This window comes from Nannospalax galili, unplaced genomic scaffold (assembly GCF_000622305.1).
Source record: "Nannospalax galili isolate Female #2095 unplaced genomic scaffold, S.galili_v1.0 scaffold216, whole genome shotgun sequence".
NCBI classification, from domain to species: Eukaryota; Metazoa; Chordata; class Mammalia; order Rodentia; family Spalacidae; genus Nannospalax; species Nannospalax galili.
Window position 1 is genome coordinate 200881 of NW_008339003.1, and position 17028 is coordinate 217908.

Sequence of the window (17028 nt, forward strand, 5' to 3'; positions counted from 1 at the left end):
ATATATATATATATAACCTTATGGTCATTTTTGCAATAGTAGTTTATAAGGAAGAAACTAACACCCATTTCACATATGAGATACTTGAACCTGAAAGAGTTCAAGTGCTTTCCAATTCCATATTCTTTCCAAACACTAGGCCCTGCTAAGTTTTCTGGGAACTGCAACATTCTGAAAAATACCACCTCATCACCATCCACTGCAGGGGAAGGGCCAGATATCTTCACTGCCTGTTGAACTTATGCCTGGGGAAATCTGCCTTCATTTAGGTGTAGGAAGGATTGATATTGAAGCATGCTGAACCTGGGTTTCCACTATCCAAAATTGCACTGTGTGGGAGGCAGCCAATGACCTTTTGAAAGGGTCTCATGAGGACCGTCTAGCTAAACTTTTCCTTGCCACATATGTTGCTTTGATGTGACCCTCAGTGTGATCAAGGGCACCACCAGTGGTAACAGATAATACTAGGTGCAGGGGAAATATGTGCCTCTAGCTTGCTGAGTACTTAGTCAAGCTCGTTTTTTCTTTCAATGTCATAGCAACAATAAATATGTCTTGAAAGGTACTTTCTTTATAACCTACAATAACTCTTTTATCATGTACCGGTGTTTTTCACATCAATTTTTTACTATTTGATTACATTCTGGGACGTTTTCCTATTTGGGGTGGAACATCAAACAGAGCAGAAAGGTTAAGCAATTCTAATGCTCTGGTGGTTTATGAACAGCAGTGCAACCAGCAGAGGACATCACTCTTTTAGTTATTTTCTAATAACAACCGTGAGCTTGAGTTTCCAGCGGACTCCCTTGGAGTCCTCTGAGCAGCTCTACAAGTTAGGTGAGTCATTATAGTTGTGTCAGCTAATTGCCTGGTATCTAAGGATGGGTTTCAGATAAAGGATTTGGAATGACATAGTGGAAAATAGAGTTTGGACAAAGAGCCCCAGATGTCCTATAAGTAGAAAATATTGCTTAAATGGTTCTTTCATGAACTCAGGGAAGAGCAGTCTGTGTTAAATTAGTGGCATTTTCCATCCTCTGGAAGGGGAAAGAGGATCATAACTGTCACAGTTTGTTACTATCTGATCATCAGTTTAATAAGAGAATAGCAGAAACCAAACTGCCTTCGGAAACCTCCAGATGCTCTGAGTCAGAATTCCAACAAAGCGAGCGGGCTCCGGAATTGAATCAGCCAGGCCGCGGCCCTGCTCCCCCTCCCCCTTCTGAACCGAGGGCAGCCTCCTTCAAAAGTTACACAAAACTCCTCGGAGAAACTAAAGCATCTAATGTGAGAGCTACGCTTCACAGTGAGTTCCTCTTCCTCGGCATTCAGAAGCCCCCACGCCGGGGCAAGATGCTCCCAGGATGATACCTAAGGGGGGAATCACAAATCGGCATAGTAGATCGACTGAAAAGGAACATCGGGGAAACCTGCCCCTATTAATTGCTTTTCTGTTGCTGTGATCAAACACTATGACCAGAAGCAATTGCGGGAAGGAAGTTTATTTGGGCCTCTGGTCCCAGAGTGTTAGAGCCCATGGCGGTAGGATGAAAGTGGCTGGCAAGACAGCAGAGAGGAGCAGGACTGAGCGCTCCCACCTTCAACCACAAACACGAAGCAGAGAGAGTGCACTGGAGGTGGGGTGAGGCTAGGAACTCTCACAGCCCACCCCACGACACACTTCGTCCAGCAAGGCTGTCCCACCTGAAGATTCCATGACACCCTCTAAACGGTGCCAGCAACTGAAGACCAAGCATGCAAGTACTTGAGCCCATAAGGGACATTTCTCATTCAAACCACCATGCCACCCAAGGCTCATATTTCTTAAGACAACCAAATATGGGGGGAAAAAGCAAGTACTATGAGAGATAGAGTCCAAGATCAATAAAAAGACAGGGGCAGGGTGGGGGTCAAATTGCAATAATTGGAGGAACAAAGGGTTCTTTAAAAGCTGTATAAATTAAACTTACACATATGTTTTAATTAGTACCTTCAAGAATTCAAGATCCTCATAAACTAAAAACAAAAGATGATTAAAAAACAAGCTGAGGTAGTAGAGTTTAAAAACGTTTTTTACAAAGTGTGACCTATTTCCGATCTCTAGGAACCTGTCTCTGAACAATTCCTTTCTAAGCCGAGCCTGGCAAGCTGGTGGTCCCAGCCCTACCCACTGTTCCCCACCACTGACCCCCAGAGACCCTTGCATCAGCTAAACAAAGCCCCCCTGTGCCTTGTTCTTGTTTCGTATTTTATCTACCGTTTCTGAACGCAGCAAAGCACGGTTTACTATGCCCGCTAACTGGACTTCAAGTCCCTACTTCACTGTTTCTAGTTAAAAATTTTAAGATCACTGCTGTGTACAGCATATTGAATAGAAACTTAATGAAGCCAAAAACCATTCTTATGCACAAGTTTTAACAGTACCGTTCTGGCTCATCAATCTCCTGTCAACCATTCAATCAGATTCTTCTGTGTAATTCAAGAATCTGTAATACTCTGATCAAACCTGCTCAGGTGTGTATATTCAGCCCTTTGACAAGAGTTCCTTCAAATTTGTAATTACTGGATCAAGGTCTATTACTTGCTGTAACCGGAAGAAAAAAAAAAACCACACAGCAGATACTGGCAGCGGACTCATTCATTCTAAGTAAAATACCCTTCTTGCACATAAGAAAAATCACGAGCTTTAGGATAGAAGACTTGATTACATGCTTTCTTTTTGGAAGAGTAGCTGCACTTCATTTTGATTCACTCTTGAAAAAAATTGAGTAATTAAACAAAAAAATTATTATTTTTATTTTGTATGTATGAACATACTGCCTGCATTTATGTAAGTGCAGCCATGCTGTGCAGTGCCCACAGAGGTCAGAAGAGGGCATCAGATTCCCTGGAACTGGAATTACAGACAGTTGTTAGCCACCATGTGAGTGCTGGGAATGGAACCCAGGTCCTCTGCAAGAGCAGCCAGTGTTCTTACCTGATGAGCCATCTCTCCAGCCCCAAAATGGAGTAATCTGAAATATCATTTAGAATAGTTTTGTAACTATTAATGCCAGGCACTGATGGATAGGAGATTTTTGTTTTCTTTTTCAACTATTGGACTTTTCTTGTGGACTTTTTCAGATACAATTGATTGGTTAAGCGTTTATAGGCAAATATCACTGAATTCCTCCCCATAAAAACCAGTGAATCAACCCTGAACTGTACAAAGTGTAGAGTGACCACATGGCAGTTTAATTATGGGAAATAATTGTTGGGTTATGGATTGGAAATCTAATCCCGCTGTTCTTTCAGGAATCAGATCATAGGAAACATTAGGTGTGTTATTAACAATATTTCTGCTCCATGTGCCCTGTTGGGGTACATTGCAATTCATTTTCAAATCCAGAACAACGTGGATTTAAATAATTGTATGTTTCTTTTAATTAAAGGCTTAAAATGCATACACTATAGAAATTTCAGCAAGCAAGAGATGGGAAAAAGAAAAACTGCCATATTGTTTCATTGCTTATTTTATCTCAGTGGGTTTGTGATAGTTTTTCACATGGATTTGACCTACAGTCACTTTCCCAGAATGCATTAGCTTTGCACTCAGCTTCAAAAAATCAAATCCAGACTGAGTTTAATTTCTTTGGGGCATTTTGCCTGCTCCTTTTGTAAAGGAGCATGTAGAAAAAATAGCAATTACCTTATTGGAGATTATTTCTACTCTAGTCAAATTTTTTTTGGCTTTTTTAGCAAAAGAAGAAACCGGGGAGAGGATGCTGGTTGAAAGCAGTGTCCAGCTGATGAGATACAGACTGGACTCCTGTTAACTCAATAACTCAGTAAAAGGGACTCTACTGTATCTTTGTCCCCAAAGTCTGGCAGGACAGTACCTGAATCGCTGTGCCTGGAATTCCACCTGGGGTGAATCTTTCTTGCCCACATTTGTCTTCTTGTTCTTCTCCTCTTAGTTAAGATTCTGCATAAAAAGCTTTGTCAAGGTCAAAGACTAAGTTTTTAAAAAACAGACTATTTTTAGGACAGTTTTAAGTTTTATGCCATGGATTTTAATTTCTGCATTTCCCTTCATAGGAACTGTCTCATTAGAAAATATTATTTTAAGAACCGGGTGTAGTGACACACGCCTTTAATGCCCAAGTGGGATTTCTGAGTTGGAAGTCAGTCTGGTGTTTGTAGTGAGTTCCAGGCCAGCCAGGGCTAGCGTGAGACTTTGTTTCAAACCCTCCCTCTTCCAAATGATTATTTTAATACTTTGATGCATTTAACATATTTTGAAATAATTCACAAAGATGAAAGTGCTATACTTCAATTTGCTATAATGTTAACACTGCACATAACTATCATAAATTCGTCAAAAGTAAAATTAGCGTTTATACAGCATTATTGACTAAACAACAGCTTCTTATTTGGAGTTCACCAGTTCCCTGCTATTGGTCTTGTCTGGCTCTAAGAGACTGCTCTGCACAGTAAGTTAATGTCTCCTGATTTTCCTCCAGTCTGTGACATGCTCTCAGTCTCCTTTTTCGGGACTTTGATATATGTTTTTGAATCGAGCATAGCCTCAATATTTTGTTGTTTTTATCATGAAGCTGGCAATGGACTGCCTGTCCGAGTCTCTTCACACCTCCTCCCAGGTCACACCACACCAGTCTCCAGTAGCCATTGTCTTCCTAGGTCTGCAGCAGGGCTCCTGCTCACACATCTTTGTCGCTTTAGCCTTTTTCTGAAAAGCAGTTTCATCAATCCGCAATAGCCACTCTGCTTCCTACTCTAAAGCCACATTCCTTGGATGCACAGAGAATCCATGTCCTTGTCCTCCATCAGTTAGTGCCCGTCATGATTCTTAGAGAAATCCCTGGTTTGGGGGGCGGGGGGTAGGATCATTCTCCACGTTTAGAAGGGCAGTTGCAGCACAGAAAGCAATCTTGGCACTTTTCAAGAACACTGGTCAGGTAGGTGTTCTGGAGTCTGTTTCAATTTGTATATTTATAATACTTTTACAAAATTAGACTTACCACAGAGGTGAGGAGTCCTTTCCTTCCTATTATGTCACAGGGAACAGAGCAACATGGCATTTTGGATGATCCAAGTTTGATCTCTTGGCTTGCGTGGTACGTGCTAGCTCTCTGCTGTAACTCCCCATTTTACTTTTCTGTATTGTGTTTCTTAGCAGTTCCAAGCAGTCACAGCATGCAGTCCACATCCAAGGGAAGGTAATCAGGTGAAGGAATGTCACTCCTCACACTCACCAGTGAGAGTGAGACAGAGGAATGGCTCAAGGCCCTGTAAACATAACTTTATTCTTAAAGTCTGGTTTCTCAGTGAAACGGTGCCTCTTGTCTGCTGTTTTTAAACTCCTCTGAGACAGGTGGCTCTCTAGGGCTTACTAACGAGCCAGGATAGCTGAATCTGGGAGCTTCAGGTTCAGGGAGAGACCGTGTCTCAAAAAATAAGGTAGATTGGGGCTGGAGAGATGGCTCAGCGGTTAAGAACACTGGTTGTTCTTGCAGAAGACCCAGGTTCGAATCCCAGCACCCACGTGACAACTAACAACTGTCCGTAACTCCAGTCCCAGGGGATCCAACAGCCTCTTCTGACCTCCATGGGCATTGCACGACACAGGTGTACTTACCTACATGCAGGCAATTACACGCATACACATAAAACAAAAATAATAAATAAAATTTAAAACAATAAATAAGGTAGAGCCGGGCGTGGTGGCACATGCCTTTAATTCCAGCCCTTGGGAGACAGAAGCAGGCCTGGTCTTCATAGCAATTTCCAGGCAGCCGGGGCTATAGGAGACCCTGTCTCAAAAAGACCAAAAAAATAATAAATAAATAAAATGAATAAAAAGAGAGATAGTGATAGAGGAGAAAGATACTTGATATTTGGCATTTTTGTTATTTTAAAGATAATTTCTTTTATAAGATTACTCTGAATTAAGAATTATTAATCCTCCTTGAAGAAGTATGTTTAACTTATGAAGTCATGGAAGATTGTTAAAGACTCTTATTTCTCATATAAATTTATAAAAGTATAAAATGAATTGGTAAAAATTCAAGGCTAGTCTTGAATTCCTAATCCTCTGGCCTCTATTTCCCAAGTACTGAGATTACAGGTATGTGCCACCAGGCCTGGCCATCATTTTTTTTTTTAAATAACAGTAATGATCACCAAGGGTCAGATAGTTTGTTTTGACTTAAGTGAGAAGTAAGCTGTCAATAAAAGCTTCATGTAACTTCCGGGAGCACTGGGCTCCTCTAGCCCTTCCCAGCAGCCCATGCTTGCCTCGAAGCCCTGACCTGGTTTGAACCTGCATAGCTACAACAACAACAATAAAGCTAAGGTTTTGCACATATATATATATATATATATGTGTGTGTGTGTGTGTGTGTGTATATACACACACACATATATACACATATATGTGTGTATATATATTTGCAAATTTATTTATACTAATTTAATTCTGGACAAGAGGTAAAAGAAGATCTAGGAAGAGTGCATCGCACTGGAAAGGCAAACGTGAGGGCAAAAGCAAAGCCTACTGAATCACTTCTGTTTTCTACCAAATACTCTCCTAACTTCCTGCCCACTTCTGGGACATTTAGAACAATACAGACACAAAATTCAACGTATTCAATGATTCCGGGCAGCATGTACATTTATGGAGTGAAAACCATCTAGATCCATCTCTTTATTTCATCCTGACTATCTTGGCATTGAAAATGAAACGAAAGGTCTCTTCAGTCAGATTGAGTACCTGTGCGCACAGGAAGACGCTAGGCTCCGAAGAGACACTCTGAGTTCTAGTGTCACTTGTGCTTTGCACTTCATTTGCAAGCATTTAATTTTTTGTTCTTAAATCCCCTTTGAACTCTAAAATTTTAAATGAAGTTCTACAATCTTGGGACCAGGCGTATATTAAAATCCATATGTGTTATGCTTTATACAAAGACAATATGATAATATGTTTTTCAAGTGATCTGGGGTAACACTTGATAATCAGTTTTTTTGTAGTGAGAAAAGCAAAAGTTACAAAAAACACCCAATCAGTTCAGGTCAGGTGATCTTACCAAATTAGTTTGTTTAGACACATAAAAAACTTTTGCTTTTCAGAGTTCTTTGGATTTTATAATTATATATAAGAGGTTGTAGGACAGGATCAGTGTAAGAGTTGTGGTAAATGATCAGCAGTCCTACAAAATACGGTATTCTAGCATTACTAATGGCTCTGGATTCATAAAACCGGCATGTGGCATGAAAACCTCTTTACAGGGGGAATCCTGGTACCACTGCTTGCAGACTTATAAGTGAGCAATAAGATTCATCAGCAAACACAGAGGCTCCATTGGTGAGCTTTGCACATGCTTTTGAGTGTGGAGACATATATGGACACTGAGGTGAAAGGCAAATACAGGCCCTAAGAAAGGTGGATCTAGTTACCATGGTCAAGTCTAGCAAGGAGGTACAGGAATCAGACACCAATCTTCTCAGGCTTATGTCTAAGGAGACATCGAAGTACAAGGGCATCAAAAGCCTATTCTGGGGCTGGAGAGATGGCTCAGCGGTTAAGTACACTGGTTGTTCTTGAGGAAGACCCGGGTTCGAATCCCAGCATCCACACGGCAGATGACAACTGTCCCTAACTCCAGTCCCAGGGGATCCAACAGCCTCTTCTGACCTCCGCAACATTGCACGACACGGGTGCACTTACCTACATGCAGGCAATACATGCCTGTGAGGTCAGGGCCAGCCTGGTCTACACAGTGAGCTCCAGGCCAACTGGGGCTACAGGAAGACCCTGTCTCAAAAAGACAAAGAAGAAAAGAAGGAAAGAAAAGAAAAGAAAAAACAAGAATAATGACAGAGTCAATGTGCCTCGAAAGAAGAATCAACTCAGAATGGAGCTTCTAAAACTCAGACTGCGCAGTAGAAACAGCAGGGCTTCTTTTAGACTTATTTTTGTTTTTGTTTATGTGTATATATTGGTGTGAATATATGTCATGTGAGTGCAGGTGCCTGTAGAGGCCAAAAGAAGACATCAGATCCTCTGGAGTTGGAGTTACAGGTGGTTGTGAGTCACCCAGTTCGGGTGCTGAGAACTGACTGTGGGTCGTCTGGAAGAGGAATAAGCTCTCTCAACCACTGAGCTCTCTCAAGACCCCAGACTGCTGTTTTGACACAGGACTAGTACTGCCTAGTGGTGGCATGCCCAAGTAATTCAATTTCTTTAGGGAATTTATTCTATCTTAGAAAGTAAATACATGTATAACAATTAGGCTCTTGAACCCTTACATTTACACATGATGCTTCTGAACTTTATATTTAACCTTTAATAAGTTCCTTGAATAATAAAAGCTGACATGTCTGAAGACAAAAGAAAATTCAAGGCTACCCCCTCCTCATTCCATGTTACTTCAAAACGGCTCTCCATTTTGACCATCTCAGAAAAGCAAAAATGAGACCTGGAGAGACAGCAGTTAACGATTAGAGTGATGACCATTCAGGAATGATGGACCGAACTTTGGTCGGAACCGAAATTCTGAAGTTTAGCAGATGTCAGAGAATGTTAATACTTCCTCTGGAGACTGGAGGAGGGAGAAGGTTATGGGAACGGAGCCTGCTGAAGACATCATCAGAGAGCTAGAAATGGCCAGGGGAGCAGCAGTGAGGGTGTGTGCAGAGGAGAGGATATCTTTCTAAACCCTACAGTCTACACCTCACAGGTATTCTCTAGTTACATGGGTGCCACATACACTACATGGGAGCTTTAAATGACAGACAGCTTTGGCATGACTGGGGAGTCTTCCATGTATAATGTTTATGACATATGGAAGATAGACCGTGCTCATAGGAATGCTTTGACAGGGTATTCAGAGCTTTTTGGATTTTATAACTGTACACAAGGGATTGTGGGAACAGGACCAGCACAAGGATTGTGATAAAATGATCAGCATGCTGCTCTGTGATTCCTTAGCTTAGCTGATCAAAACTGTGTCCATAAAATATGACCTACGACCTTTGCCTGGAAGGTTTCAGGATTCACAGTGATCAATCTGCAGACTGGCCAGGCTGTAGACAGAAGACACACTCATGGGTGTGTGTGGCGGGGAGGGGGTGGTCCTCAGAGAGGAATTGCTCTTATTTGGGAATGAATGAACATTTCCAGCAATCTTATCTAACTGCACCACATTTCTGAGGCTGTCACCAACAAAAATGTGGAGTAAGAAAAAAAAAAAAAAAAGATGATCTTGTTTAAGAAGCATACTGCTTAAAAGAAGTCCATCTGGGCTAGGAATCTAGCTCAATGGTAGTATTTGGATAACGCGCTCATACAGCCCTGAATTCAATAAAGTCCACCTTCTATGGTAACAGGAAAATGGTAGCAGGAAAACCAGAGTCTTTCTTCTCCAGGTGACTTCACCTAAGACGGAGCTCTAACTGTTATATGACCCTTTTCTTTCTCAACCCACATTCTCTCTGCAAACAGCACAAAAGCACTGGGCATGTGGTTCACGTCAAGAGGAACTACTCTCCTGAAATGCTTAATAATGGAAAAGTGTGGCAGAGAATCTGAATGTCATGTTAATTTGTTGACAGGTGAAGGGTTCTGAGCCTTTCGATTGACAAGAAGGCAATGCTGTGTGAACACGTTAGCTTTAGTTTCTTCTAGCTAATTACCAGTGCTCTGTTCAGTGGCCAGCCGGATCTTAAGTTTCACTTACTGCTTGAGAAGGCATGTCATTGCTTACAAAGGACACAGAAGGGGAGGGCAGAAAATGTCATCTCATCCCTTCTGGCAAATAAAAAGTTAAAATCTTCAAGAATGTCAAGGTGGTCACTGAGTGAGCAGGGCTGCCTTTGCAGGTAAAGATGCACACATCTTTATTCATGTGTAAGAGGCAAGAATGCCATTTACCCAGGATGGGCAAGCAGTCAGCCAGTGCTGGTCATTTAGGGAATTCTCTTTATTTATAAATTTTTCTTTATATTATTATAGAGCTCTTCATGGCTCTCTACTTCTAAGAGACGAGGTTGAAGATGTGTGCCTAAATAAGTACCAGTAACACCAGCAATGCACTGGGAATAGACAGGAAATGAGTAGCCATTACTTCTTTTTCTTTTTTCCATCTTTGGTATTTCCTGCTCTTGAATCATCTGGTCCAGTTAGGTCAACAGTCTTGAACTTACTGAATGACTGCATCTCTTCTTTCCTTGAGGGTTTTGGATCAGGCCTTGGGGTTAGCATGCACATTTCACTTTACTTTCCCACAGACTTTCAGGAAACGCTAGCTGTCTGGACCATTTTTTCCTCTTTCACATACTGAGAAGTGCTAAACAGCTCCAAGATTCCTGTGTACACACCCTAGCATCTGTGGACCACATCTGCTTGAATAGTACTATGTTTAGGAGGATTCCTGATAATTTTCTATAAAGTATATGATTAGAATTGGAAATGTCTTTATTGGTTTGATTTGTAAACTGGGTGACATGGGTACAAAATACTACCATGGCAGATCAGAGCTGATGTAGTTTACCAAGAATATTCCCTTTCAAGAAAATTTCAGATTGTTATATTTTAGGCTCTAGGAATGTGATAGTCATAACATCATTAGAGCCATTTAGAAAAGCTGGGTGGAAAAGCACCTATTCAAGGGCGTCTTGGTTCATTTCCTCAAGATGAACTGCATACACCGAGATGAATTAATGGGTACAGAGAGGGATGAACAGAAACACAGATTCATAGAGACTAATAAGTTCAAAACAGAAAAAAGTAAGGACAGCTTTTAATGTCTGGACTCCTGTGCCTATCATTGTGCCATTCCTAGTCACTGATGTCACTCAGTGATTTGTCCCGTTTATTGACCTCTCATGAGTTAGTTTCAGAGATGCGGAGTGGTTTGTCTGAAGCCATACAGCTACCGTGGAACAGAATGGGATTCAAATTAGACTGTCTGACTCCATAGGCCACTTTCTTTCAGTTATATCATGTTTTAAATTTTTCTGTGTGTTTCATTAAACGAAGAATGATCTGCACTGAATTTTCTGTTTTGTCCACCAGCTCACTATTTATGTCCAGCCAGCACAAAAAGAGACGGCCGAATATGCTGCAAACATAACTAAAACCGTGTTTGATTTTTTTGAAGACTACTTTGCTATGAACTATTCTCTTCCTAAACTAGGTGAGACTAGTTTTTAGTTCCTGAATATTGTCTTTGTTCTCACCTAAGTGAACTTGTTGCATTTGATTATATCACTATTAGTTACTGGTCATCCCTAAGTTCTTTTATTATGCAATGGGTTTAAAGTTTGCTTTATGTTGAGCCATTCTGGATTTCTCCAAAACTAATGGGTGCACTTTAGTCTTATATGATCAATATATGGTCTTTTATTTACAAAGATGAAAGTGTGCACACACGCAGGTCTTGCTTATGGTGGAGCTGGAAATGGCTACCTAGGGCAGCTGATTTAAAAAATCAGTACTCAAGCCAGGCAAAGTGGTGCAAGCCTTTAATCCCAGCACTTGGGAGTCAGGCAGGTGGATCTCTGTGAGTTCGAGGCCAGCCTGATCTACATAGTGAGTTCCAGGCCAGCTGGGGCTACTGGGAGACCCTGTCTCAAAAAGACCAAAAAGAAGAAGAAGAAAAAAAAAAAAAATCAGTGCTCATCCCAATTGTTTACATGCCTGACCATCATAAGGATGCTGGAAAGTTATGAGGACCAATGATGATGTGAAAGTTTTGTGTGCTTCCAATCAGCCCCTTGCTGTGCAAGACGTGGCTCTTGAAATGAAGCATGGACACTCTTCCCAGATACCTTGTCTAACACAGAAACATTTTCTTTCTAACATGTAAGTAGAGATATAGTCAAAATGGTAGAGCTAGACCATTTCTATCAACAGCAGAACTACTTTCTTAACAAACTTGAGGGGTTGACTTGAACAAAACTGTCAGTATAAGACCCAGAGATGCTTGTAAAGAGGATTGCAAGAGAACCAACCAACAGCTTTTTTTTTTTTTTGGTCTTTTTGAGACAGGGTCTCCCTGTAGCCCCAGCTGTCCTGAAACTCACTATGTAGACCAGGCTGGCCTTGAACTCACAGAGATCCACCTGCCTCTGCCTCCCAAGTGCTGGCCTCAAAGGCCTGTGCCACCACACCCCGCAACAGCTTATTTCTTTGTCCAGTTCCTACCTCCTTAATAAACCACCAATGGAAAGCAAGTAGAGTTGTAGTGCTGAATACTTGTACATGCCATTTTTTTCTCTTCAATTCCATCTTTCCTTGCTTGAAAATTATCAGAGGAGACAGAAGAGAAGTTGCTTTCCAGGAGAGTCAGAAGAAGACCAAAGTATCAAGAATTCAAAGATCTCCTTCCCTTCATCTCATTTGTGGAGCTCTCACAAGTTTCTTTCTCTCTTCCTCCTTCACACACTTCTCTGTGTATCTTCAACACTTTCAGGATTAACTATCACAAATTCTTTGGAGATGGTGTTTGCATTTATTTCGAAAGGTAATCGAATTGGTCTTACTAATTATAATGTCTACATTCACAAGAGAAAGAGATTACAAAAAAGAATCGTTTTATTCAGGAATACTGCAAATATACTTCCTGACAATGTGAAAATTATTAGCCCATGGAGGAAATACTTCTTTGACTTTAGGGATATTCTTTTTGTATGCTTTTATTTTTTATTTTTGTGAATATAATATATTTACATCATTTCTATCACCCCTAGTCCCTTCCAACTCCTCCCATGTCCCTCTCCCAACTCTCAAGTTATTTTCTTCTTTGATTACTATTGTTACTTGTGCATACATATATTTATATATGTGTATAAAATGCATGGAGCACTTAGTGGCACTCTTGTGTACCAGTGTTTAGGGATATACATTGGAATTAGATAACCTCTCAGGGAATTTGTCCCTGGAGAAAATTGGTTCTCCCTCCCTTAGCATCTATTGATTGCTTATAGCTCTTCATCTAGAGGTGGGACCCCAGGACATTTTCCCCATCCACACTGGCATGTCAACTGGTTTTGTCATTATACAGATCTTGTTAGACGACCACACTGTGGAGACTTCACTGGTGCAGCTTCCCTGTCATGTCTAGAATGTTCTAACTAGCAGCAGGTGTCTTGTCCTTCTGACTCTTACATTTTTTCTGTCCTCTCTTCATCAATGTTCCCTGAGCTTACATGTAGAGGTTCCATTGTAGATGTGTCATTTAGAGGTGGGCATCTCAGAGTCACTTATTCTCTGTATTTGACTAGTTGTGGAACTTTGCAATAGTCTCCATCTGTTGAAAAGCGGTGAGGTACACTTGTCTGTAAATATAAGGATATGTATTTGGAAGTGACAGAAGTAGGTTCTTCTCTAGGGTCTGTGACCTCTCTCATGTGTGCTTAGCTATGTTTACAGTGCCACACATGAATTCCCTCTGGTGGAGTGGACCTTAAGTCCAATCAGACAGCTGTTGATTACCCCCTAGATAAAAGTGTCACGATTGCACCAGTAGAGAGTTTGCTGGGCCAGCCATTGTTGTGCTTATTAGGCTTTAAAGCTGATTAGGCTTTGCAGATCCTTGATTGGCTTTCTCCCTTAGGTGGTCATCAGGGGGAAGGCTTCCAGGTTAGTTCCAGCTCAATTTCTCAGTGTCTTTAGGGATATTCTTATGACAGAATAACTAAATCCAAGAAAAGGGATAACATGAAAACTGCTCTAACCTTGACTTCTGCTTAAGATATAACCCTTTATTCTTTGTAAAAATCCGTAAGAGCTTTTATTTTTTCCAGAAAGAAAAGTATCTTTCTTACATATTAGATAAAAATTTAACTTATTTGCATTTTGTGTTTCATTCAAATTACAGGTAGTAATTTTAGAAATTGCATTCTGATTATAGTTCATTAACACAGAAAGCTATATTTCCCATTAATCAACTGAACATTTTCTATTTTGGAATTTAATATAGAACTGCTCAACAGATCCTCCTGCTATTGGATGTTATGCCTAAAACCATTGGCCCCAAAGAAAATATAGAACGGAAACTCTTAGAACCTAGTGTGTTAGACCTGGAAGGAGACTTAGTGAGAGAACAGACAATTCCATGTTCTTCTTACTTATTTAATATATATCTCTATGCACGTGGATAGTAAGCTAAATTGGTGGAGAATTAGACTGACCTCAAAATTGTATAGTATCAGAGAGGACAGTTTCTAAAATTCCGCATCCTTGACCAGAGAAGTATTTCTTTGAACTTACAAGCGCGGTCTTTCTTAGTTTCATTTACTGACTTCATTCTCTCCTTCCTTACAATGTTTCCTTACATCCCAAACAGAAGATTTCTATAACCAAGGTGATAAACGTGCAGGGGGAACCTAATAAAAATGAATTGCTGTTCACAGAAGAAAAGACATAAATCATAGAGGCCTTTCAAGAAGCAGTTCTGTAATCTTTCTTTTAAAAGAAAAAAGACACATTGATGTCAGGAGCCCACAGGAAAAGCTCCATGGAAATTTTGAGTGCATCACAACAACAATGTTTATGCAAATGATTGCTGTTTCTCGCTCTGAGAAATTATTTTTAGCTTTTAAAAAACATCCAAAGAACTTAATTTGGTAAGAAATGCTATGAACAAGTAGAAAGAATGCATCTCTTACTGGATTTTTTTTTCCATAGACAAAATCGCTATTCCAGATTTTGGCACCGGTGCCATGGAGAACTGGGGACTCGTCACTTACAGAGAAACAAACCTGCTTTATGATCCAAGCCAATCAGCCTCATCCAACCAACAAAGGGTGGCCAGTGTGATTGCCCATGAACTTGTGCACCAGGTAGAAGATGGCGCATCAAACAGACCTGTCTTTAAAACTGACTTAAAACCATAGAAATAATTCAAAGTATTGATGACTTAGCAAGTAAATAGCCAACTCAGAAAATCATGTGTGAAAACCATTCTTACCATTAGCTAGCATTTAATTGTAAAAACTTAAAATTCCATTGTTTTGCTTTTAGTTGATATATAGAAAACCTTGCTATAATGTTACATATTTCTCAAAATACCTACAAAGAATTTAATATTGTTCCCAAATCAAGTTAAAGCAGAAAATAAATGCTAGGTTCAATGTCTATTGCTGTTGTCAGTTACCAAATTCACACTGACAAGTGAAATTTCTAGGCGTCTCTCTCCCATAAGGATAAACATTTAACTACGTCTTCATTGTTCATCGTTTCAGTGGTTTGGAAATATTGTGACCATGGACTGGTGGGATGACTTGTGGCTAAATGAAGGATTTGCTTCTTTCTTCGAGTTCTTGGGAGTAAATCATGCAGAAAAAGACTGGCAAATGGTGAGTTATGAGCACACACTCACCTAATCTTATCTACTTTCCTCATGCAAAGCAGACTGAAGCCTTTAGGCTGTGACAATGGTACAGAATCAGGACTCAAGTACAGTGGTGATCCTGGAGATTTGCTGAGAGAACAGAGAGGAGTTGGTGACTTCCTCTGATCTATACTTAGCCTTTGCCCAGTCAGCTGTGCAGCTGACCACAGTCTGGGAGGCACAAAAAGACCGGAGGGAAAAAGACAGTGTAGAAAATGCCAACCTTGAATTTAAATAAGTATCTATAGTGTTGGCCCTTCTTATTTTATGTTCCCTAAAAGGTTTCCAGAATAGTGCAGTAGAGATACTTAGCAGTTAGATGCACGTTCAGAGCCTGAGTACATCCGTTCTTGCACAATAGGAAATGTGGCTGAGTCAGTTCTCCCTTAAACATCCAAGAAGAGTATTGCTTTCGCCCGGCATGGTGGCACACAGCTTTGATTCCAGCACTCAGAAGGTAGAGGCGGGAAGACCGCTGTGAATTCCAAACCAGCCAGGACTACAGAGTTTGAGACCCTGTCTCAAACAAAAAGGCTTGTTCTTTATCAAGTAAGCATAGTGCACAAATAAACATATAGTGACCATTAACATACACTGCACTGTGAGGGCGTGAATGAAAATGTCTAGGAAGCTTACAGAATTTTGCTTAGAAAAGCTAGACATTTTTGTATGTAATTTGATCATGAACATATTTGATCATATATGTCTGTGCACACTATGGATCTGTACTTATCTCTGTGTAGATACAGGTAGCTGTTGTGTGGAATATAGACCACTGTCCTGTATTAGAAAAAAAAACAGAAACTTTTTTGACCTTGAGCAAGTTTGATTTACCTTTTCTTAATTTCAAATTATTTTCTTTAAGAGAAGAAAAGAGCATAATAGAAACTACCTCATAAAGTTGTCATAAAAGTGAACAGCACAGTACATGCATGGCGCATAGTACATGTGTGGCTTAGCATACATGCATACTTGATAAACAACAAACAGCATTGCTCAACCTGGAGTTACTTTTATCTTTCTCTGATTTCCAAAATTATTTTTAAATGTCCCCTAAACTTCAATTTTTCCAAAGTTCTCTCCCAGGTATCACAGAAAGTCTACTAAAAGGCAAATTTAAAAATTGAAAGAAAATATCATGCAAACAAGTCTGACTTCCTAGAAGCTCAAACGCTGTAATTATTTCTGCTCTGTCTTTCATTCTTCCCGCCCCTACCCCCTCCTCTCCAATTCTTCTACCTCCCAACCACATTCTCCTCCCAAGTACAAGTGCTCTTTTCAAACCCACTGAGTTCACTTAGTGTTGCCTGTCTGTGCTTGTTTGTGGGACTGTCTAGCAGAGCCTGTGTAACCTCTCAGAGGTTACATCCCTGACGAAGATTGACTCTCCCATCACCAGCAGCCCCTCAGCTATGACTGGACTCCATCAGCTTTCCCCCCTGCCCCCATCCATCCTGGAATTTTCCTTGGTTTCATCTTGTGCAGGTCTTGAACAGATGATGATGTAGATTAAATTTTTAAAGAAGGAACTATTGGAAATTAGCTTTTCTACCTTCCGGAGTAGGTTAGCAAAAAGATAAGGGCTGCAAGCATATCCAATCTGAAAAACCTTTTTTTTTTTTTTTTTTTTTTT

General features: G+C 40.4%; 1 protein-coding gene across 1 annotated transcript in view; it reads left to right on the forward strand.

Moving 5' to 3' along the window:
• Positions 1–17028, forward strand: part of Enpep (glutamyl aminopeptidase) — a 90543-nt gene that overhangs the window by 16774 nt on the left and 56741 nt on the right. Inside the window, exons 4-6 of the mRNA XM_008833705.3 lie at positions 11075–11195; positions 14690–14844; positions 15247–15360. Coding sequence (XP_008831927.1) covers positions 11075–11195; positions 14690–14844; positions 15247–15360 — 390 coding nt within the window. The remainder of the gene's footprint in view (positions 1–11074; positions 11196–14689; positions 14845–15246; positions 15361–17028) is intronic.